At 35.6% G+C, this 26,175-nt stretch overlaps 1 protein-coding gene across 1 annotated transcript in view; it reads left to right on the top strand.

Moving 5' to 3' along the window:
- Nucleotides 1-26,175, top strand: part of PKHD1L1 (PKHD1 like 1) — a 155,404-nt gene that overhangs the window by 7,278 nt on the left and 121,951 nt on the right. Inside the window, exons 3-9 of the mRNA XM_045561019.1 lie at nt 7,230-7,374; nt 8,357-8,465; nt 14,395-14,452; nt 15,568-15,661; nt 18,539-18,592; nt 19,138-19,211; nt 20,146-20,188. Coding sequence (XP_045416975.1) covers nt 7,230-7,374; nt 8,357-8,465; nt 14,395-14,452; nt 15,568-15,661; nt 18,539-18,592; nt 19,138-19,211; nt 20,146-20,188 — 577 coding nt within the window. The remainder of the gene's footprint in view (nt 1-7,229; nt 7,375-8,356; nt 8,466-14,394; nt 14,453-15,567; nt 15,662-18,538; nt 18,593-19,137; nt 19,212-20,145; nt 20,189-26,175) is intronic.

Genomic DNA, 26,175 nt, shown 5'->3' with positions numbered 1-26,175 from the left:
CTCTCAGTAGGTGAGCCAGGCACCATGTTAAACAACACATGTAAATCATTGCTTAGTATTCCTAACAGTCCATTAAGATAGATTATGGTCATTTTTCTGATGAGGGGACTAGGCTGAGAGAGTTTACGTCTTTCCCAAGGTCATAATGGAAAGGGGTGCTCGAGCTGAGATTCCAACCCAGGTTATCAGAGTCCGAAGCCTGGGCCCTTTCCATTAAACAGCACTGTCACCTAATGTGTAGCTTTACCAGAGCTGGAGTGTAGTGGCTTTGGTATTTGATGAACATCTGGTACAATGAGGTCCTACTTCCTGTCCAATGCTAAGCAATATTTATGTTGTGTAACAGACCTTTGTAGAACACTGAAAATGTTCAATAATTTAAAAAGCAGTTACAGCAGAGATATCTGGCAACCCCAATCCTGCCACTTCAACTATTAAAGGTTATTTAATGTGAGCACATATTACAGTAATGATTATTTTGTTGAAACATACTTGACAACTACTAAAACTTTAAGGTAAATACCAAATATTTATTTTTTCTAACATTAGTGTTATAAATGATATATTTATATTATAGTATTATAAATAGGATTATACATAAGATTTAAAGAGTTAAATCTACATTTCTGGATTTACCATTTTTTCTTGTTTACTGATGTTGAGTTTATCTTTGTACTGAGAACAATATAGTCTGTAGGTAATTAAATTCTGAAATTTAAATAGCTTCTAAATTTGCATTAATGATATAAGTGCAAATCCATTAATGTAAAAGAAAAATTTTCCTAATTGCAAAAATAGTACTAGTCATCAATTTGCCTTTAGTGGTGTTTTAATGTTAAGCATCTGCAATATTCAGAAAAAATTATATTTAAAAATTCACTTATTTTTAGAATTCAGAATTTAGGAATTTTAGATTTTGAAATAATCTGGGCAAAAACTGTTTACTAATTTAACTTTCTTCCAAAAACATTATAATATAGACAATTTCATAGATGTGTGCAATTCACTTTGCATAGTACAACGGAATAAGTACCTTTTAAACATTTTTATTGGGAGAATATTTAATTATGGGATTTAAAGAACATAATCTAATTACTCTTATTCATAGTTTTTATTTCTTAGGTTTATTTCAAAACTGAATATTGTTTCAACAATATAAAATATTTTTATGTGGCATACAATACTTAATCTATGTTTACTTCCAAATGTAGTTTTGAATTTGCATATATTTATAGTAAGATTAAAATAATTTTCTGCTGGTTCACATCATCCATTTGCCTCTTTTGTTGGATCATAGCCATCAGCATACAAACATACTGTTATTTTGCCACCTGAAAAAAAGTAAAAGAAAAATCATCAACTTTCCCCTTGCTCTGCACTCCTTTCTAGCGGTCAACCCTTTCTAGTGGTCAACCCCTGTCTGTTTCCCTTTGTAGTAAAACCCTTGAAATATGTTACCAATATTTGTTCTCCTCACTTACTGTCCTCCATTCTTCACTGGAGCCCATGCCAAACATTTGTACCATCATTTATCCCATCACTGACTAACACAGTATCTTCACTCCTGCCCCCCCATCTGCTCTTTGAACAGCAGCTAGTGAATTTTGGAGAGTGTAACTCACATCATGCCACTCCTTTGTTTCAAAGCTCCCAGTGGTTCCCTACTCATAAAAATCATCTAAACTCCTCCATTTCTGATCTCCTCTCCTACCACTTCTCCTCATTCATACTTCTCTAACCACGCTTGTTATTACTTGTATCCATAAATATGGTCCCACTACAGGGTCTTGGCATATCCTATTCCTTCTATCTAAAATGCAGTTCCCATAGATATTGTCATGGTTTGCTTCCCCTGAAAAATTTCCGTGACCATCTGTATCACAAGCTTCCTGTGTCCCACTTCACATCTTCATGGCATCACCTCTGACTTTAGTCATAAATGTTGCAAAGTGGTCCTTGGGCTCCTAACTCACTTTTCACCTTCAGCCTCCCTAGTAGGCAGAGCTGTGATCAGTATACACAATCAGTAACTTTGAGTGGAGGCAAAGTTCACTCAAGGTAAGGATATACACAGGCTCCTGGGCAGTGGCAGATGACTTGACTAGTTGGTCAGGGACTGAAAGGAATAGAATTAGAAGATGAAAAATAAGAAAGTTTTAGAAAGAGCCATATGAAGGGTCTCACAGTAGTGAGAATAAAGCATGCAGACCCATGTGTTTCAAGTTAACTCCCATAAGAGAGCATCTCCCACAAAGGAGATGGAAAAACAGATTGATTGGATGATTTATTCAGGAGTTTCTCCCCTTGGTCACCTCATGCTTGTGCAGTGGGCCCATGAAGATGGCCATGGCATGGAGATTGTGCCTGGGCCAACACTGTGGACTCCCTTTTACCAAGACTAAACTACCTACTGCTACTGCTGAATAACTACCTGCCAGTAGCGGCGAGCAGCAATGATTTCCCAGTGCGGTACCACCCCTCAAGAAGTCAACTCAGCTACTTAGTGACACGTTGATTACATCACTCCCCTTTTCTCATGGAAAGAGCAGAGATTTGTTGTTACCAGAACTGACACCTATTCCAGATGTGGACTTTGCCTTCTCTTTCCACAGTGCCTCTGCCACCACCATGTTCTGAGAACTTAAAGAGCCTGATTTACTGCCATAAGATTCCATGAGATATTGTCTCAGAGCAAGGAGCATATTTCATAGTGAAAAAGTTGATATAATGAACACATGATCATGAAACTTGTGTCATTCTGAAACATCTGGCCTAACAGAATGAAGGAACAGCCTATTAAAGCTGTGGCCAAGATGGAAGCTTGAGAAAAGCTTCCTGTGGGATGGGATTCTGTCCTCCATAATATGGTATATGCATCAAGCTAATGGCAGATATATGCTCTTGTTTCCCAATAGAGAGAATGCATGGAGCTGGAAATAAAGGACTGCTATCCTTCACCATCACTCACAGTGATCCAGAAATTGAATTTGTGCTTTCTGTCCTTGCAACCTTAGGTTCTGCTGGACTTGTGGTATGAGTAGAGAATGCTTCCACCAGGGGTCACAATACTGAACTGAAACTACCTGATCAGTTTGAATTCACCGAGCCTATATCCTATACTACAAGAGAAAAATCTATTCTGAATATTATGAAGAAGCAGAGTTGCTTTTACTTAATTCAGATAGGGAAGAGTGTGTTTGGAATTCAGGGTGTTCATGGGGATATCTTTGGCTTCCTTGTCCAGTGATAATTGTGAATAGCCAGTTGCAGCAACCACAACCTGACAAGGGCAAGAACGTTAAGGGCTCAGACCTCTCAGCAGTGAAGGTTAGCTCACCCCATTAGCTGTAGTTGCTGCTGTGAGTAAGGGAAATCTACAATGGGTGAAAGACAGGGGGCATAGTGAATATTAATTATAGCCTCAGGACCAGTTATACTAGTGTGGCCTTGTTCCATTAACCCTCTTATATTAAATCTTTTTTTTTTATTTTTTATTCTTTTTGAGACAGAGTCTCACTCTGTCACCTGGGCTAGAGTGTCGTTGCATCAGTGTAGCTCACAGCAACCTCAAACTCTGGGCTCAAGTGATTCTCCTGCCTCAGCCTCCTGGGTATCTGGGATTACAGGTGTGCGCCATCATGCTCGGCTAATTTTTCTATTTTTAGTAGAGATGGAGTCTCGCTCTTACTCAGGCTGGTCTCGAACTCCTGACCTCAAGTGATCCTCTGGCTTTGGCTGCCCATAGTGCTAGGATTACCGGTGTGAGTCACTGCATCTGGCCTCCTCTTGTATTAAATCTGTAGCAGAGCTCTCATCTGGCCACCACTTCAAAGCCTTGGTGATAGATTATGCTTAATATAAAGGCCATGAGCAGATATGCGTGGTATAAGGGGTAAAATGTATCAGATGTCTTTTTTAATATATATTTTTATGGTTTTATTTATTTTTGTAGATTTAGGGGGTACAAGTGCAATTTTGTTACATGGATATATTGCATAGTGGTGAAGTCTGGGCTTTTTGTGTAACCATTACCCAAATAGTATACATTGTACCCATTAGGTAATTTCTCATCCCTCACTATCCTCTCACCTTTCAGAGTCTCCGATGTCTATCATTCTACTCTCTATGTCCATGTGTACACATTATTTAGCTCCCACTTACACATAAGAACGTGCAGTATTTGACTTTCTTTTTCTGAGTTATTTCACTTAAGATAATGGCCTCCAGTTCCATCCATGCTGCTGCAAGAGACATAATTTTATTCTTTTTATGGATGAGTAGTAGTCCACATTTTCTCTATTCAGTTATCCATTGATGGATACTTATGTTGATTCCACGTCTTTGGTACTATGAATTGTGCTGCAATACACATATGAGTGCATTTTCAATATAATACTTTCTTTTCCTTTGGGTAGATACCTGTTAATAGTAGGGGGATTGCTGAATCAAATGGTAGTTCTATTTTTAGTCCTTTGAGAAATCTCCATACTGTTTTCTATGGAGGTTGTGCTAATTTATATTCCCACCAACAGTGTATAAGAATTTTCTCTGCATCCTTGCAAACATCTATTATTTTTTCATTTTTTAATAATAATCATTCTGACTGGTGTAAGATGGTATCTCATTGTGGTTTTAATTTGCATTTCTCTGATGATTAGTGATGATGAAATTTTTTTATATTTGTTGGCCTTTTGTATGTCTTCTGTAGAAAAATGTTTGTTTATGTCCCTTGCTCACTTTTTAATGAGGTTATTTGGGGTTTTTTTTTGTTGTTATTGTTGAGTTGTTTGAGTTTCTTATAGATTCTGGATATTTATTAGTCCTTTGTCAGATGCATAGTTTCTGAATATTTTCTCCTGTTCTATACATGGTCTATTTACTCTGTTGATTATTTCTTTTGTTGTACAGAAGCTTTTTAGTTTAATTATGTCCCATTTGTCTATTTCTGTTTTTTCCACATTTGCTATTGAGGTCTTAGTCATAAATTCTTTGCCTAGACCAATGTCCAGTAGAGTTTTTTCTAAAATTTTTATGGTTTCAGGTCTTACATTTTAGTCTTTAATCCATCTTGCATTAATTTTTTATCTGATGAGAGATAGGGGTCTAGTTTCATTATTCTGCATATGGCCATTCAATTTTCCCAGCATTATTTATTGAAGAAGGTGTCCTTTCCCTAGTGTATGTTTTTGTTGACCTTGTCAAAGATCCATTGGCTGTAGGTATGTGGCTTTATTTCTGGATTCTCTATTCTGTTCTATTAATCTATGTGCCTATTTTTATACTAGTATCATGCTGTTTTGGTTTCTATAGCCTTGTAGTATAATTTGAAGTCAGGTAATGTGGTGTCTCCAGCTTTGTTCTTTTTGTTTAGGATTGCATTGGCTATTTAGGATCTTTTTGGTTCCATATGAACTTCAGGATTGTTTTTTTCTGTTTCTGTGGAAAATATTATTGGAATTTTGATAGGAATTGCATTGAATCTGTAGATTGCTTTGGATAGTATGGTCATTTTAACAATATTTATTCTTCTAATCCATGAGCATGGCATATTTTTCAATTTGTTGTCATCTACAATTTCTTTCATCAGTGTTTTGTAGTTTTCCTTAAAGAGATCTTTCATCTCTCTGGTTAAATGTATTCCTGGGTATTTTATTTTATTTTTTATAGCTATTATAAATGGATATGATCATCCAAATAGATGTAGAAAAAGCATTTAATAAAATTCAGAATCCCCTCATGATAAAAACCCTCAACAAAGTAGGCAAAGAAGGAATGTACCTCAAAATAATAAAAGCCATATATGACAAACGCAAAACCAACATCATACTGAATTGGGAAAAATTGAAAACATTCTCCCTACGAACTGGAACAAAAAAAGGATGTCCACTTTCACCACTTCTATTTAGCATAGTACTGGAAGTGCTAGCCAGAATAAACAGACAAGAGGAAAAAATAAAGGACATCCAAATTGGAAAAGAGGAAGTCAAATTATCTGTTTGCTGATGATATGATCGTATACCTAGAGAACCCTAAAAACTCCTGCAAAAGAATCCTGAATTTGATAATAGAATTCAGGAATGTTTCAGGATACAAAATCAACATACAAAAATCAGTAGCATTTCTATACACCAATAATGACCAAGCTGAGAACAAATGAAGAACTCAAATGTTTTTATACTCAGCTTTACGTCCTCTTGTTCTTATCTCTCATTCCAGCCACAGCTGTGGAAAATAGTCCACTGTGTACTTTGACTCTAAATATGCTTCCAGATTTTTGCCTTAAGTTTTCACAACGTATCTTTGTTGATCATCCAAGAGCTTCTCTGAGACAATGACTTAGGACATTGAAACCCATATGGCATATCTTATGTGCAGCCAGAAAGTGCTGGAAAGATTATTTCCCCCAGGGGTAATCCATAAGCATGGGGGACCAAAGTTGGTAAAAGAATGCTACTTGGCATTGGTTCTTTGATTTGGAGGAGCATTCTGTATTTTTCTTAGAAATTCCCAGCAATATTGAGCCACAGTTGTCCTCAGTGGTGCCCAAATTTTCTCTCTTCAACTTTTGCTCTCCCTAATACCTAAGGGATTACCACCCAAATAAACTATCTGCTTATAAGACCTCACCTCAGACTTTGCTTTATAGAAACTCAAGGTAAAGATCCCATCCCTTATAAAATAATGTTGCCCTCTTCTAGTCTCTCAGGCCCCTTTATCCTGCTTGTTTTTCATGGCACTATCCTCACCAGATATAGAATCTAGCGGGGGATATGTGTGTGTATGTGTGTGTGCACACACAGTAGACTCTCTGTATCTGCAGATTCTGCATCTGCAGGTTCTGCATTCACTGATCCAACCAACTGCAGATGGAAAATACAGTATTTATGAGATGCCAGACCCTCTAATATGGGTTCTGCAGGGCTGGCTGAAGGACTTGAGCATCAGCAGATTTTGGTATCCATGGGGTCCTGGAACCAATCTGTAGATACCGAGAGATGACTGTAAATATCCTCAAGCAATACTTTTATAAATAAATTAATTAAGGGCCAATTTTTATGCTTCCAAAGAAGACTACAATCATAGGGGTAAATATGAAATAGGTTCACTGCTTACTTGAGTACTATTTCTTAAATCATTTATTGAATGATTTGATGCTGAGTGACAATTGTTATATCTCTGGAAATAGAATTCTACTTATAATAATTGAGTTTTCTTGCTTTTCCTTCCAGGTTTTTCTCAAGGAAACCAGTTTAACTATGGAGTTGATAATGCTGAGTTGGGAAACAGTGTGCAATTAGTTTCTTCTTTCCAGTCAATTACTTGTGATGTAGAAAAAGATGCAAGTCATTCAACTCAAATTACATGCTATACTAGGTTTGTTTTAAAGTAACTTTAATAACATCATTTTCACCATATAAGAAATCATAGTCATGCATATTAGTAATATAATTGTTTTTATCACCCTGGCTATTATAAGTAATATTTTTCTGATTTTTAGTTATTATTTTTGATTTCATGATAGATTATTTTATGCCTTTATTATATTCAATTATAATGCTCTCTCCACATATTTGCATGATAAAATATATTCTATATCTTTTTCCATGTTATTAGAGCTATTATTTTATCATTATTGGGCTCTTTTAGAAGATAAATAGCTGCTATTAAATTGTAATGATGTGCCTTAAAATACCAAAATTATGCTTTCCTGTCCAGTTTGATTAATTTTATTCAAATCTTCACATAGTCATAAAGATTAAAGATGAACATTTTGTATAGTGACAGCTGAAGTTCTTTGCTATCAGCCTAGATTGATGTGTGTTATTAGCAACTTAGGAAAAAAATTTAAATCATTTTAAATTGCAACTTTCAATATTGACCTTAGAAACAGGTATCTCATATTCCAGAGGATTTTTATCCACACTAGGCTTGTTGGCTATTCTTCAGCAGGAAAAGCTTATTTAGGGGGAAAATTGGTTAACTAATACTTTTTAAGAAATAAAGCATGGGATAACTGAATGTGAGATTTTACTATTTTAAATGATTATTATTATTATTTGTTGTTATTGCATTTGTTGCCTTTTTTCTTTTTGGAGACAGAGTCTTGTTCTGTCTGTTGTCCTTTTTAATAAGCACCAATGCACATAGTAATAAGAGATATTTGAGGTTTATAAAGTTAGAATTTGCAATAATGAGTTCAGCATAAAGATTATGCTTACATAATGGAATTTAACTAAACATCAATTAGAATTTTAGACACTTTTTGTCAAAAATGACGTGTAGTTTGGGGCAGTAGTTTTCATCAATACTAGAAGGAGTTATTGCATTCCTCATATGTTCTTCCTTTACTTTTTAGAGCGATGCCAGAAGATTCCTACACTGTTAGAGTCAGTGTGGATGGGGTTCCTATTGCAGAAAATAACACCTGCAAAGGTCACATCAACAGCTGGGCGTGCAGCTTCAATGTATGTAGTGATCTTCTCTTTAATTTATGTATGATTTATCTTGTTTTCTTTCTTGAAAAACTGGGTTTTTAGTTTTATAGATTATCTATTTCTACATTTAAAAATATATTAGCATGTAACTAAGGATAACTTCCCTCACTTTTAATTGTCTTCCATAGTAATTGAATCTCTTTTATTTCTGATTTTTCCCCTCCTTTAAATTCATTTTATTAATGAATTAAAATTTTATACTTCCAAGTTATTTTCTTGTTTATATTTTTCCACTTTTATCCATTTCTGTTCTTAGCTTAATATTCCCTTTTCCTATTTTCATTGGACTCACTGCTTCCTTTTAAATAAAAGCATAGCTACTTTTCCTTTCTATATAATTTATAATGTAAATAGATAAAATGTGCCTGCATGTAGTATAAGTGTCACTCAAAATGTAGTTGCCCCAAATAGAGGTATTTGCAATAATACATTTTCTTCTAAGCACCATCCCATATATTTTTAAAAATTGTAGTTATGTTTTTAAGTAGTACTGAGTACTACAATGTTTCAATGTAAAATGAAATGTTAAAGAAAAAAATAATGACTTCTGTCCTCAAGAAGCTTCTGTGATTCTCAAATATACTGCCACATATGATTCCCAAATATCTCTGGTTCCTTTCTCTCTCCCTAGACATGGACCCATGTTTTGTTTCCTAGTATATCCCACCTAAATGGCCCCGAAACAACCTCAGTTAAGCCTATCTCAAACTGGACTTTATGTATTCCTCCTTAATCCTACTTTTTCTCTGATTATCTCTCACCATCTAAGGCTAGAAACCTGTTATCATCCTTGGTTTCTCCTTCACCTTCACTTTCAGCAAATAGCAGTTGACCATTCACTCCATCTCATTCTCATTTTCCAGAGTCAACCACTTTCAACAACTTCAGCTGTGTATTTAAGTAATAGTTATGTTTATTATTTAGAAATATACTCATTGCTATTTCTGAATCATTACAGTTTAGCTATTATCTATTTATTTCTTACTAGAGAAGATGAGAACTGAGCACCTGCACGCCTACATCAGTGCATCAGTAGTATTGCCTAACACTACTCCAAAACTTAGTGGCTTCAAGCAGCAGAAATTTATATTGCTTATGCATCCATGAGTCAGCTGTGTGATTCTAGGCAGTTGGGCTCTGTTGGTCTTTTCATTTGTCTGTGGTCAGCTATGGGTTGGGTAGGAGGCTTTGCTGATCTTGGCTAGGCTCTTTCACATTCTGGGGACCTCAGCTGCAACAACCAAGTTGATTAGGTTTTGTTTTACATGGTCTATCCTCCAGCAGGTAGTCCAGACTTATTCACATGTTGCAGGTAGGGATCCCTAAAGAGAGCAGAAGTATGCAGGCTATCTTGAGACCTAGGCTCAGAAGTGTCACATTACTTCTATCATATTCTAATGGTCAAAGCAATTTACAAGACTAGTCCAGATTTAAGGAGTGAGTAAATAGGCTCCATCTCTGGAAGGGAGGAGCTACACATGCATCACAGTGTGAGGATACAGAAAAGGGAAAAATTACAGCCACGTTTGAAAGGAAACTACTACTCCTCTTTCCTCCAACATACACAAATGTCCTTCCATCCCTTAATTTAGATATGCCCTAATTTTTGGTAAGATCAATATTCATAACATTATTATGTCTATGTAAGTATATTCACAGTTGAGCCATTTAGTATACTATGAGAAAATTTTCTCTCTTATACAATATTTTGTTTTCGCTGGAATTAATAATTGGCTTTTTTATATGTATTTGCATAGTTTCCAATGTATCAAACTCTCCACCAGAAATGACATTTTTTCAATGCATTCAAATCATTGGGTAATTTATGAAATCATTTTTGCCTAGAAGACATCAACTATGAGTCCCTCTGTCCTCCTGCTCCAATGGGAACAGTTTATTCACTAGATATGCTGCATGACAGTCAATCATTATAAGGTTTCCTTTCACAAGCTTTCTGGGGACTTCCTCTCCTATTACTATTGCTTTCTGAGTCCTATGTCTTCCTCTTTCTTGATTTACTACCTCATAATGGGAGAGTAAAGTATGCTTAAAAAATAAAATCCTTCCATTACTAAATTGAACTAAAACCCCTCCAATACTAACATTTCCATGCTACCTTCACATTTGGTTGAGTTTAGCTGGGTAGTGAATGCTAATTTGGAAACACATTTTACTTAGAATTTTGAAATCTTGCCTTTATTGTTTTCTGGCTTAGTGTGTTTTAAACTATCTATGGTGAAGGATAAGGTTTAAAAAATGTTTAATTTGTTGAGGATCAATATCTTGTAAAATACAGTAAATATCACAGTGATATCAAATTGATGTAAAAGTTTCTGTTTACTCTTACTTTTTGTTCTTAAAACCCTATACAGAATTATTTATTTATGACTTCTAATTCTTGTACTATTCTCTAATTTTATATTTAATACTTTTTATAAATATCCTTGACTACTGGTATTCATAATCTTTAATTATTCTTAATTTTCAGAACCTTTCCCTCTTTTTTCTAGATAAAAAATTGCTCCCTTATCTTCATTTATTTCTGTGATCTTTGTAGATGACATGTTGAAAATCTGTTTCTGATCTAGTTCTTCAAGTTATGATAGGAACTACTATATTGTTTAATATGGACTCTTCAATTATTTTGTTATAGATATTATTTAGGTGAGGACACAGTGGCTTAGAGAGATTGATTTGCAGGGATATTGATGATACCTTGATATCCTTTCTGTTACTCTGCCTCTAAAAATGATATTTTGCCCAAAGTCTTCTAGACAAAATTCTGTTACTTTACATAGATTCTCCTTTAAGTGTTTATCTTCCCCTTTTACCATTTTAAAGTATGAAGGAATAAGTCTGATGTTGTTCTTAACCTCACATTTTAAAATTTATGGCTTTTCCTTGGCAATATAAAAAATCTGTCCTGTTACTTATGAAGAAATCTGGGCATCTTTCTTTCAGGTTGTCCCTTAATAAGAATGTAAGGACAACTGACATTTATTGAGAATACTTTGTGCTAGGTTATTTTGCTTGTATTATTTTTGTATCCATGCAGAAGTATCTGTTTCTCTACCATCGACTCCTTCCCCCATCCCCCAAACAAACTTTATTCCTTAAAAATGCTTCTCATGTTCCTGGCCTTTTCTGGTTTTGGTGACACACTGTGTTTTTGCAGATGAACTCTTGATCAATCTCTAGCCCATTTATTTTTTCCTGCATTATTTGTTTTTCAGTGTAGACTGCGTTCTGAATGTATCTTGCTTACTGAGGATTCTTTACTTTGCCCATCAGCTCTGCTCTTTACTCATTCAATATTAATTTTGGTTTTTTTTTTACATTGTAGCATATTTCCCTTTTGTATTATTTATTTCTCACTTTGTCATTTAAAAAGAGACTAGCTATGTTCATTAATAATTAATATGATACTGACTATGTGCCAGACAGTGTTCTGAGTATTTTATGATCAATTCTTGACTCTCATAACAATCCTATAACTGGATACTAATATTATTATATTTCATGGATGACAAAACTGAGGCACTGAGAAGTTACATTACTTACCCACAGTTAACGCAGCTAAGGGGTGGTAGATCTCAAATTTGAATTAGGACAGCTTGACTCCAGAATCTAGGTCTTAACCCTGATGACCTCCTGCCTCACATGTGTACCTGAGGATCTCTAACAGGTTTGTACTAGTTTCTTATTTGCAGCCATAACAAATTACCATAAACTAAGTGGCTTACAACAACACAAATTTTTTATCTCATAGTTCTGTAGGTTAGAAATTGGCATGGGTCTTACCGGGCTAAAATCAAGGTGTCTGGGAGGGGCTATGTTTCTTCTGGAGGCTCTAGGGGAGAATCTGTCTCCTTGCCTTTCCCGCTTTCCAGGGGCTACCCACATTCCTTGGTTCATGGTCCCCCTCCTCTCTCCTCAAAGCCAGCAACAGCTGTCAAGTCCTTATCACACTACATCACTCTGACTTTACTTCCACCGTCATATCACATTTTTCTGACTCTGACTCCTCTCTGCCTCCTTGTAACGTTTATAAGAACCTTTGTGATTATATCGGGCCCACCAGGATAATCTCCCTACTTTAAGGTCAGCTCATTAGCAACCTTAATTCCATCTGCAACCATCTGCCCTGTAACCTAACTTATTCACAGAGATTAGGGCGTGAACATCTTTGGCGGAGGCATTATTCTGTCTACCATAAGGTATCAGAGTTTCTATTTTTTTTTTTTATTTCAGCTCATCATGGGCCTACAAAAGCTCAAGTTACATACATTGCCCATGTCCCGCCCATCCCCCTGAGTCAGAGCCTCAAGCGTGTCCATTCCCCAGACAGTGCGCCTGGCACTCACCATGTAGTCATACCTCCATTCCCTCCCCCAACCCCCTGCCTCAGTCTGATATCCAGTTGGTATCATTCCCCAATGTGCATTTAGGTGATGATCAGGGAAACCACTTTCTGGTGAGTACATGTGATGCTTGTTTTTCCATTCTTGGGATACTTCACTTAATATAATGGGTTCCAACTCTCTCCAAGAGAACCAAAGAGATGTCGTATCACCGTTATTTCTTATAGCTGAGTAATACTCCATGGTATACATATACCACAGTTTACTAATCCATTCGTGAATTCATGGGCATTTGGGTTGTTTCCACATCTTTGCAATTGTGAATTGTGCTGCTACAAACATTCGGGTACAGGTGTCTTTGTCATAGAATGACTTTTGTTCCTTTGGGTAGATGCCCAATAATGGGATTGCTGGATCAAATGGTAGGTCTACTTGAATCTGTTTAAGGTATCTCCATATTGCTTTCCACAGGGGTTGCACTAGTTTGCATTCCCACCAGCAGTGTATGAGTGTTCCTGTCTCTCCGCATCCACACCAACATGTGTTGTTTTGGGACTTTTTGATAAAGGCCATTCTCACCGGAGTTAAGTGATATCTCATTGTGGTTTTGATTTGCATTTCCCTGATGATTAGGGATGTTGAGCATTTTTTCATATGTTTGTTAGCCATTCTTATATCTTCTTTTGAAAAATTTCTATTCATGTCGTTTGCCCACTTTTTGATAGGGTTGTTTGATTTTTTCTTGCTGATTTTCCTGAGTTCTAAATAGATTCTTGTTATCAGTCCTTTATCTGATGTGTAGTACGCGAAAATTTTTTCCCATTCTATAGGTTGTCTGTTTATTCTCGTGACTGTTTCTTTGGCTGTGCAGAAGCTTTTTAATTTAATCAGGTCCCATTCATTTATTTTTGTTGTTGCTGTGATTGCCTTAGGAGTTTTCTTCATAAATTCTTTGCCTAGACCAATGTCTGTAAGAGCATTTCCTACATTTTCTTCTAAAATTCTATTATACTGGCCCTCCTGGACTTCTGCTCTCTTCTAATTCCAATTTGGTATCACAATTTTAAAGAATTATATCTGTATTGCTTTAGAAAATTATCATTAGCTTGGCTACTAAAGCTTACTTTCTGGGCTTTTTCTATATTTTGCTTCTGTGTTTTTGAAAAAAATGCTTTGTTATCTTTTCATGTTCATAACCAAGGGTAGACTTTCTTTAATTTTATTCCACTAAATTCCTAAAGGTCTTTACCAGAGAGCCTTATTACTGTAGTTTGGCTTACACTGTTAACAAAATGATGATTGAATTTTAAAATTCCAGGCTGCAAACATTTTGAAATGAAAGAGAATTTTTAGGAGATAAGGAAAAGATCTTATAATCAGAAAATGTTCTAAACTTTATTTCTTATATGTAAAAGGAAATATTTTGACGGTTATATTATGGATGTTGTTGAAATCTAAATAATATAAAAAATAGACTGATTTCACAAAACTCAGAAAAAATACACATAAGACTGCTTATTGACATTATTATTTTACAGGCAAAAAGTTTCAGAACCCCAACAATAAGGAGCATCACACCTTTATCTGGAACTCCAGGTCTGTTATATGACAGCTGAAATATCTTTTGGTTTTGTAGTAAATAATTTATTTACTTTTTAGTATATAAAATTATTATAACACCTGAAAATTTATAAATATAATTTTTCTGATTATAAAAATAACTACCAATTAAAAAATATTGGCTGCATATTATTGCTGCATGTCTGCATCCTAATCAACTGTAATGTATTTAACTTTCCCCTCATGTTGAACATTGAGTTGGCTTCCAATGTTCATTATAATAGCTATATTATCCCAGTTTATAATTCCAGCAGCAATATGTGAGAATGCCCTTTTCTGTAGCCTTGACAATTCTAGGTGCTAATTTTTTTCAAATATTTTACATAAAAAATATAGTAGGTTTAAAAAAATGTTTCTAATTCTTTGATTTATGTAATTAAAATTATTTTATGCTTATTTAACAATTGTATTTTTCCTTGGATACATTACCTGTTCACCTCGTTGGTTTGATTTAAAGCTAGCCATCTTTTTTCATATTTAGTTATAAGAATTCTTTATATTTTAAGGATATTAACCATTTATATGTCACATACATAGAAAATATGTTTTGAGTTTATCATTTGCTTTTAAAATTTAATGATTTTTCTGTCATTCAGACTTTTAATTTTTATTATCAAATCTATAGACCTTTACTAACCCCACCATCCTAAATATATAGGTAAATTTTCACCTATTTTTCAAGTTTTTATTATTTTATTTTATTTTATTTTATTTTACTTTCAGAGAGAGTTTCTCACTTTGTTATGGTTTTATTTTTTATATTTAATTTTTATTTCACCTAGAATTGATTTTATTTTTTGGTATAAAGTAGGGATTTTTTTTTTCAAATAAATCACCCATTGACATAAGTGATATTTATTGAATAATTCATCCTTTCTTCCATAATACACTTCTTTAATCTATAAATACTTACAAATATTCATGTTTTATTGTATTTGCTAGAACTTTCAGAACAATGCTAAACAATAATAGTGAACATAGGATATAAGTATCTGAATGTAACTTTTATTGGGAAAACCTCTAATGTTTTGGTATTAAGTGTATGGAGAGATATTATTATACTGAACCTTTTTGGAATTTTTGGTTTTTAGGTACACTAATAACAATCCAAGGCAGAATCTTCACTGATGTCTATGGAAGTAATACTGCACTAAGCTCAAATGGGAAAAATGTTAGGATTTTGAGGTAATTTTCATGCAGAAATATATTTCTATAACTCATAGATGGGATATAATATTCCAAAAACAATTGGCCCAATGATATTAAAACCCATTACAATGGGATGGGATAGTCATGTTTTTTCAGCCATGTTATAGAAAGAAAAATAGACATTTGGATGATACATTGATGTGGAAGCAATGGTTAAAATTCCTTTTTTTTAAGGTCTGACATAATTCCTTATTTTTCTGTGACAGATTTTATTAACAGAAGACACATGGAGGGTAAATCCAATAGAAACTGAGTTATAGTAATGACATTTTATTACTGGAGGACTTTATTACTTAATCTAACTACCTTGTTTTGCATATTAAAAATACCTAAGGCCTGGAGGTTACACAGTTAGTCAAAGTCAGGAGTAGAACCCAAGTCTTGTAACATACAATTTGTACTTTCTCTACTGCACCATTGGTAGACAGCATAGTGCTGAAACTAAAAATGGCCAGTAACTCATTAACAGGCCAAGGTTTGAATTCTGGTTTCTTAATTTACCAGGCAAGGTTAGGTTGCTGTGAATTCAATTCAATTCAATTCAATTCAATTCTTGAGCAGATGGTAACATTGGCTAGTTAACTACTACCATCAAAATACAACTCTCCACATTTTGGATTGGGAACTAACATTGTCACTAGAGTTATCTTCCTGTAGCATAGATGGTATTATCTCAGTCCTGCCTTAAAAGACTGAAAGTACTGTTCATTTCCTGCAGAATGAAGTATAGTTTCAGGATCATGGCTTTCAAGATGCTTCATGTTTATTGAATACATAAATAAAACAGATAAATGGATAAATTAAGTAAACAATTCAGATAGCAATTATAGATTTTTTGGAATACTAAAAACGTGAAATATATGTACACACACATACATATGCATATATAATGTGAAACAAGTGATTCGAAGGGTTTTAGTAAATGAAATAAAAGTGGTTTATCTGGCATTCTATGAAGTAGAATTCTCAATCAAATCACATTTGTATGTGTCTATAATGTTCTGAAAATGTTCATTTCATTCTTTATGTGTAATACAAGAACCACTAAGTAGAGGAATATTTATCATCTTATATATACAGTTTAGCATAAGTAAAGATTTCATCTGCCTCAATGTTATTGAGTGTTATGAATGGTTGATATTGTAATTCTTAGGGGTTTCTAAGTCATCTTTTCCCATAATGAGGACAGAAAATACAAAATTTAGCTTTCAAAAGGAGGTTCCTTTTCCCCCCACTGTAAGTGGAATTTATTTCTGTTTAATACAAGGGACTGGACAGAAATTATTATATGAAATCATAGAATCACAGTCAGAAGGGACCTTCAAGGTCAGGCTAACTTGCCTTGTACTCTGGACAACCTGAGATATTATATATAAATATAGTAAATTTTTCACACACCTATTACTGGATGGTGAGAAGGTCTTAGAGCTGTATTTCCACCATGTTAATTACGATACTAGGACTCCTACAGCATTTCATTGTGCATGGATTCCATTAGACATGGGGGAAGTCGAGAGCAATGGCTGTATTCTGGGCAGGAAATCAGGAGACCTGCTTCTCACAAATCTTGTCCATTCATCCAAATCTCCAAATTCAGAGCAGGTACAAATTATAGAGGACATGCAAATGGGTATGGGCTTAGTGCTTACTAAAGAGCTTTTGGTCTGAAACATCAGATGAGAAAAAATTTTTAAAATATGTTTTTAAGGCCAAATAGTGTAGTATTACCATAAGACACATACCCAGACCACTATGGGGATCATCAGCTGTAGTTAAGAGCATAGACTGGAGCCAGACTGTCTGGGCATGAATTCCTGCTCTACCCTTTATTGGCTGCAGGCTTGAGCAAGCTGCTTAAGCTCTCTGCTTCTGTTTCTTCATCTGTAAAATTGAAGGATAATGTAATAGTTGCTAACTAATGAGATGGCCGCAAAGATTAAATGTAGTAGGAGCCTATAAGTGTTAGCTGCTAAATTTATTTAGTTGGAATAAGGCAGGAGGTTAGAAGGAGAATTTGAATGTATGAATCTCTATAAAGAATGCAATACAGTTTACTTGCTTTACAAACCTACTGTAATGATCAAATGAACAGATTTAGGTGTAAAGGTCTTAAAATTTTCTGCAAACAGAAGTTTTTATTTTTTATAGTTCAGGTTTGTATCTGGCCCTATTTTGATACTGGGATTTGCTGTCAGAAAAGCTGGTGATTTATTCTGGTGTTGCAAAGTATACAAAACCAGTCAGTCACCTTCCAGTCTCCGGTAGCCTCAGGTTTTGTCAGCCTTAAAGTAATAGATTAGACCTGATCAGCTGGGGAAATGTGATGACAGATGTTTTCCCTGCAACCTAACCTTGCCTCTTCTCAGCTTCTTATTTTCATGTATATGTCACTGATGCTGTTAGATGTTCTCTTCATCCTGATAACTTTGTGGTATCTCTCCTGATTAATTCCTATACTGTAAAACTTACTATAAACCATATTTTTAATTGAATTGATTGAACTTTAGGTGGATGAGTTCATTATCTGTTTCTGTTTTCTTTTCCCATAGTACTTAATACCTTCTAACACACAAAATATTTTATAATTATGTTTTTTAGTCTCTCACAATTAAAATGTCAGTCTCATAAGGGCAGGGATCTTTATTTTGTTCAGTGATGTGTTCCAGTACCTACAACAGGAATGGCCACATAATAGATGTTCGATAGATGTTTGTTGAATGAATAAGTGAGGGATACTAATAAGCAATTAAGAGAAAAAATATTAGGTGGCCAGTAAGCTTGGTGGGAGGAGTGTATTTTGAAACAATTTATTAAAACATAACTTGATCTTTTCTAATAAAAATATTTATACAGAGTTTATGTTGGAGGAATGCCCTGTGAGCTTCTCATACCACAATCTGATAATTTGTAAGTAATTTAAATCATTTTCCTTATAAAATAAATAGCAGATATAAATATATTAAATTTAAATAGTAATTGCTACCAATACTGCATAGCTAAATGATTTATAATATAGTATAAATTATATTTCTTATTGTAAATTAGCAATCATTTTTATAGTTAGGTGCTAACTTATATCTTATCCTCCTCTGTCTCTAATAGTTTGATATGAACTGTTATTTAGAGTATGAAAAAAGAGGTTTTGAGAAATATCTTTATCAAATATTTTACTTCATAGTATAATACTTTAAACTCTTTAAAAGGAATACTACAATTAATATTATAATTGTGATTTGGCGTAGCCAAATTAATTATAAAATATTTCATTGTTAAATGAAATTTTATTCAAATATCTTCAATGAAGTTTGGGAAATATTTTTATTTTATAGAAATTTTGGTTGTAGCAACAATTTCTGTACTGATGCATATTCAGAAACTAATATGATATTTTTAAATATTTTAAAATTTTAGTCTCAATATAAACTTTGACATTAGCATATATTTTTTATTAGGTATGGTCTGAAATTAGATCACCCAAATGGAGACATGGGTTCTATGATCTGTAAGACTACTGGAACTTATATTGGTAAGTGTTTGGCATCTTTTTTCATAATTTTCATAAACGCCTAATTTTATTTCTCTGTTTTGTATTCTTCTAGACCTCCCCTGCCTTATTTTGGATCAGTTTTGTGTTCATATTTCCTCTTTTTCTTTGCTTCCTTTCACTCTCGTGCAAGCATGTAGGATTTAGTTTTTTTCTTAAGGTTTAGGTAACCCTCTTCAAGTTTCCTTTTTCTCCTTCTCTCTTCCTACAAAAGATTTCATGACTTATTTAGCTGTTATACCTGTTGCCTTAATTTCGCTCTAGTTTTTTCTCCTTGATCTATATATTCCAGGCACATAGATTTTTTAATTCTCTAGTGGGCTTTCCTCCCTTCTATCTCAGGCCCTCTGCAAATTCTATCCTGAAAATTTCAGATAAAATGTCATGTCCTCAAGAAAGCCTCCATCCCTTACTGTCTTTCATTCTCAAAGCTCCCTCTACTTTTTTTAGATAGCCTTATCATAATTTCAAGTTATTTGTTTGTGTCACTGCTCTTGACTGATTGTACTGTCCATGAGACAATATGTTCTGTTAGAAGACAAGCTGTGTGCTCACTCTGCATCTGGATCTCTCAACCCTTAGCAGAGTGTCTGAATAATTAAAAAGCTGCTGAATGAGTGAAAGAAATTTCACAGCAACATGGTTACATATCTGTTCTTTTATGATTCTTAATGCATGGTCATGTTTTGTCAGGTTTTTCTAGTTATAACCTTGAGACATCTTCCTATGTATATTTTTAAATTGTGGGTACTTCTTTAAGATAGTTCAGTTTTCATTTCTTTGACAATAGGTGATTGTGTAAGTACAGTTTTGATTTTATATTTTTTTCTCTGCTTTTAAATCAGCTTTATAATATAGTGTTATTGTTCTCCTGTGATTGGAAACTTAATTGATTGTGTATTTTAATTAATTTCAGGTCATCACAATGTCAGCTTCATCTTAGATAGTGATTATGGAAGGTAGGCCATTTGGTAAATAATAATTTTCATAATTGATTCAACTGGGTAAATAAAATAAAGTACATATTTACTTTGTGCTATAGATGCAGAGATTAAAAGATTAATCACTTTCTATCCCTAAATTAACGTTTAAAGAGTCTGCAACTCCCTTTCACTCATGATTTATGCTTCATACATAACCTTTCAGTTGTTGGAAAATCTGCCATTAACTAAAACAACAAATTTAAAAAACCATTGATAGTGATATGAAAATGTATTATTTTATGTCTTGCACCTCTTCTGATATAATTATAATTTCTTGATAACTAAAGTAATTAAATTTTGCCTTGAACTAATGTTCAGAATAAATAAAACCTCATGGTTAATACTACCGGATAAAGGTTTTATTTTAAGATATAGAGAGTTGTGAAAGATGGTAGTTATAGCTTTCAATTGTGCATCTTAATACCACTGTTAATAATTCATATTTATGACTTTAAATAAAACAAGAATTCATTTCCAGATGTTCTTCATCCTGATTTCAGTAAGAAAGAACATCATACTTTTCTAGAAATATCAGAATATGAAAATCTCAACACATGTTACAAACCTCATATTATGATAATAACAGTGTACATTTAGTGGCAGACATGGTGTTAAGCACTTTACATACATTATATAGTTTAATCCTCCCAAAGATAAATTGAGCACTATCATCCACCCCATGTTACCCTCTGGGAAAATGAGACTTAGGAAGGTTAAATAATTTGCCCAGGTAAATCCAGCTAGTAAGAAATCCATGCTGTCTAACTCCAGCACCTCAGCATTTCATTCTAGGGCTCTGCCATAACTGGTGGGGGTTTTAGCCACCAATACCACATCTCATCACTACTTAACATCCTGTTCCAGATTCTCTACCATGGCAGATTCCCCCGCTCTTGGGAGCATTTGCAAATGTGTGGAGGAATTTCTTGGCTGTCACAATAACTGGGTATGTTCATGGCTTTTAGTGGGCAGAACTATGATGTGCCAAGCCTAAATGAATTGTTCTGCCCAAAATCTCTTAGTGTCTCCCATTGAGAAAATAAGCCAGTAGACAAAAATCCAAATAAATTACATTATTTAGCATCTATTATTATTAATAATATTAATATATACTAATGTATATATAACTATAGTAAATAAACAGTAGATAGATCTGTTAATTTCCTTTTTGTCTCTAAAGAGAGACTTGATGATCAGAAGTTTGAAAACAATGGCAATACTACAGTAAAAGTAGATATTCCTGGTCAGTGCTCACAGACTACAATGAAGAAGGAGATGTAGTTCCTCCATGCATGTGCAACTGGAGCGGTGAGACCAAATACACTGTCATTGTATTTAGAGATCGTCTACTTCTAGACAATTAGAGGCAATAGTTTTATAACATGCGATGCCTGGGCTGGCATCACTTTATTATAGACCAATACAGACTAGACCAAAACCATAAAGAATAGTACAATTCAAGAGCAAATCAGAGTGGAAGATATGTAAATGGCACATATGTGATTTACATGGAGCAAATGACTTAAGAGTCCCATGACTTAACAGTTACTCTCTGCAAGGAGTTGACCTACTTACATATAACTTTATAAAATAGGACAATAGGGGGGAGGAAAAATGGCCGAGTAAAGGCGACCCCCTGGCTCCCTGCTCCCAGAGAAAGAGGTGAAGAACTCGGTCTGCTGCGCACGAGAGGATCGCTCCCCTGCAAGAACAGTGCTGTGAAACTGCAGGGAAACAGCGTGGGACACACAACATAGGGGGGAGAAAGGTGAATGGGAGATAGGACCGGGAAGTCTGGAGAGTGCGTGGTAAACAATAGAGAATAGAGCGTGGGACGGCTGCGCCCAAATAGCCAGCGAGTGCAGGAGTGCAGGGGGATCCGACCCGCAGGGGAACGTCCTGCTTTCCCCCTGACCTCCGCACCCGCCCGGACGGGGACCTGCCGGCAGTCGGTGGAAATCGCGGCAGGAGGAGAGGGGACGATGGTGGAAGCATCGGGAACTCCCCGGAGCTCTGTGCCGGGACCGCACTGGGCGGGCAGGGACTGGTCTGAGCTGCCACTCGAGGGAGGTAGGAGACGGGCACCTCCCCTCTGGCGGTCAGCGGGACCAGAACAACGGAGGGGAACCCTGAAAAGGGGGCTCTGCTCTGGAAAACGCTGCTGGCGATTAGGCTGGCTCAGGGCGGGTCAGAAAGTGCAAGACCTCCTGCAGAACAGGCGCGAGTTTGCTGGAGGGCGACACACGAGAGACACCAGGGCGTCCTATTGACTCAGCTCCCCAAACCCTCTGCGGGCGGGCGACCGCCATTCGGGGGCCACGACCCAGAGCTGTGGTGCGCTGCGGGCAGCACGCTTCCTCCAGCCCGGGGACTCTCGCGACAGGCTCTGCCCTTCTGCAACCTACTGTCGCTAGCCAGGCCTGTTTTGGTGGGCAAATTTTCAGTACTTCCCCAGACATGGGAGGCTGGCACCTGCGGGACTCACAGGCGCTGGGTGGACTCAGGCGTTATCCCTCCCCTCAGTGCAGCGATCTCCGCCCCTGGAGGTAGGGAGAGGCAAGAAAAGCCACTTTCCTTGTGAGACTGGCGTGAATCTGTCGGGCCTTGGTGCAGATCAATAGTTGACAGCCCAGTGACTCGGCCTGTCAGACTGGCTTAAGTGAAAACTCTGGGGCCTGATCTACGCGTCCAGGAGGCTGCCAACGGTGGGATTCATGGTCAGGGTAGGAAAATCCTGGCCAGAGGCCACAGCAGGTGCACCAAGTAACCCCTCGCATCAGGAGCAGCCTCCCCACTGTGGTGGAAGAACCCTGAATAACATATTAGTGGCTTCCCCTAGTGGCAGATCAAGGAACCATAGAAGCACACACATCCAGGCTGGTGGGCAACAGCTGCTATCTGCCTTGCTCCTATCACCGCTTTAAGAGGGAATAGGGAAGTCATCCCCCAAAGAAATCATGAGAACCTCAAAGTTGGTACTAATTTAAATGAAATGATTAAATTGATGGAGGAAGAATTCTGAATATGGATTGTAAGGAAACTCAGTGGAATTGAAGAGAAAATAGAAACCCAATACAAAGAAACCATGAGAGCAATACAGGAAATGAATGCAAAATTCTCTAAAGAAATTGAAATATTATGAAAAAACCAAATAAAAATCTTGGAAATGAAGGAGTAATTCAAGGAACTTCAAAAACACAGTAGAAAGCCTTAAAAATAGAATGGATCACACAGGGGAGAGAATCTCAGAGCTTGAAGGTAATGCCTATGTGCTAAACAAATCAGATGAAGAAAAAGAACACAGAAGCAACAGACAATAGCAGAACATACAAGAAATGGGATTATGTAAAGAAACCAAATATAAGTATTATAGGCACCCCGGAGAGAGAAGAAAATACACAAGGGCTGGAAAGTCTATTGCTTGGAATACTGGAGGAAAATATGCCTGGCCTGGCCAGAAACCTAGATATCCAGATAAAAGAAGCACACAGAACTTCTGGGAGACTCAACGTGAAGAGGCAAACACCACATCACATAATTATCAGACTGGCCAAAGTAAACATGAAAGAGAAAATCTTTTGCACAGTGAGATGAAAACAACAGATAACCTACAAAGGAAAACATATCAGACTAACTGCTGACTTCTCAAATGAAAACCTACAAGTCAGAAGGGACTGGGGACCCATCCTCAATCTTCTTAAACAGAACAATGGCAACTTAGAATTCTTTACCTGGTAGAACTGAGATTCATCTACGAGAGAGAAATAAAGACTGTCCCAGACAAGCATTCACTGATGGAATTTGTGAAGACCCGACCTGCTCTGCAGGCAGTACTCAGACCTGCATTTCACACTGAACAGCACAATAGACACCCAGCAAATTAAAAACACTCAAGAGGTAAAGCCCAGAACTCAGATTGCACAATGGTTCAAGAGGTAAAACAAAACAATAAGAACTTACCCAGCAATAATAAACAGAAATCTATCCCAAATATCAATCCTCTCAATAAACGTGAATGGCTTGAATTGTCCTTTGAAGAGACATAAACTGGCTGAGTGGATAAAACATTATAAGCAAAGTATCTGGTGTCTCCAGGAAACACATCTAACCCACAAAGATGCTTTCAGATGCAAGGTCAAGGGTTGGAAAACAAACTTTCAGACAAATGGAAACCAAAAGAGAGTAGGAGTAGCAATTTTGATTTCAGACAGCATAAATTTTAAAATAGCAAAAGTAAAGAAAGACAAAGATGGTCACTATATAATGGTGAAAGGAAAAATCCAACAAGAAGACTTAACAATTCTTAATATCTATGCACCCAACGCAGGAGCACCCAGATGTATAAAGCAAACCCTGTATGAACTAAATAGCATGATAAACAGCAATGCCACAGTAGTGGGGGATTTCAACACCCCACTGTCTGAAATGGACAGATCCTCCAAACAAGAAATAAGCAAAGAAATAATGGACGTAAACAGAGCTCAGAACAAGTGGGTCTAACAGACATCTATAGAACATTCCATCCAAATAAAGCTGAATATACATTCTTCTCATCAGCTCATGGAACTTCCTCCAAAATCAACCACATCCTAGACCACAAATCAGACCTCAACAAATTTAAAAAAATAGAAATTGTACCAAGTATCTTCTCAGACCATAGTGGTATGAAACTAGAGATCAATTCCAACAGAAACGCTCACCGCTTCACAAAGTCATGGAAATTAAAACAATCTATTGCTAAATGACTGCTGGGTGAAGGAAGAGATTCAGATAGAGATCAAAAAATTCTTTGAATTAAATGATAACGGGAACACAAGCTATCAAAATCTGTGGGATACAGCAGGATATCAGAAACAAACACACACACAAAATAGATAGGACAATAGCATTTTATCAAACAGATTAGAAAACCGTGTTAGAAGCAAAAGTTATTGAGTTTTAAATAATTTCCTGAACTATATAGCTTCTTTTATGCTCATAGTAGCACTCTTCCTAAGGTGAAAAAAAATGGATTCTTATTTCTGAGGCTATATGAAAGGTGTTAATTGCTAAATCCATCATATGTCTCTTACAGAAATAATTATCCAAAAATAGAAGGTTTTGAGTGATCAAGGTTGAATGTGATTGATAAGTGTACATAAATCAATCTGCTACATTAACATGCCCAGAAACTTCCAATTTAAAAATGCCAGCAAATTCACAGATTATGTAGGCAAAAATGCTGCATTACATTGTTGGTTCTGTGATCTTGATATATAATTCCTTTTTTTTCTTCTTTTTTTAAGCCAATAGTTCTCCTTCTGTATTAATGTCTCAGAATTGAGGAAATTGCATTTCTGTGTGAAATAGTCTTACCAATTTAACTGTTAGAAATGTGACATTTACTATTTAAAAGCCTGGTTTTAAGATTAGTTGGCATTTTAAAATGTTAAATCATTTTATAGATTACAAAATTCACATTTTACAAATTTTATAGATTTTTACATTTTACATTTTATAGATTACAAATTCACAGATTATGTAGGCAAAAATGCTGCATTACATTGTTGGTTCTGTGATCTTGATATATAATTCCTTTTTTTTCTTCTTTTTTTAAGCCAATAGTTCTCCTTCTGTATTAATGTCTCAGAATTGAGGAAATTGCATTTCTATGTGAAATAGTCTCACCAATTTAACTGTTAGAAATGTGACATTTACTATTTAAAAGCCTGGTTTTAAGATTAGTTGGCATTTTAAAATGTTAAATCATTTTATAGATTACAAAATTCACATTTTAGAAATTTCAGGAGCATTGCTGAATATCAAATAAACCAATTAAAGACCACTGTGGCACCTACTCCATATTTCTTTTAATAGTCAACCTTCTCTCCTCTATTACCCCAAGTTCAGACAACAGCTGTTCCAAACTGATAAGGTTCAGATGAAGCTGCCTTAATTGAGAAATGCCTAGTCATTATCAATGA

Source organism: Lemur catta, chromosome 9 (assembly GCF_020740605.2).
Source record: "Lemur catta isolate mLemCat1 chromosome 9, mLemCat1.pri, whole genome shotgun sequence".
Taxonomy (NCBI): Eukaryota; Metazoa; Chordata; class Mammalia; order Primates; family Lemuridae; genus Lemur; species Lemur catta.
The sequence above is the reverse complement of the archived record's forward strand: the minus strand, read 5'-3'. Positions and strand labels throughout refer to the sequence as shown.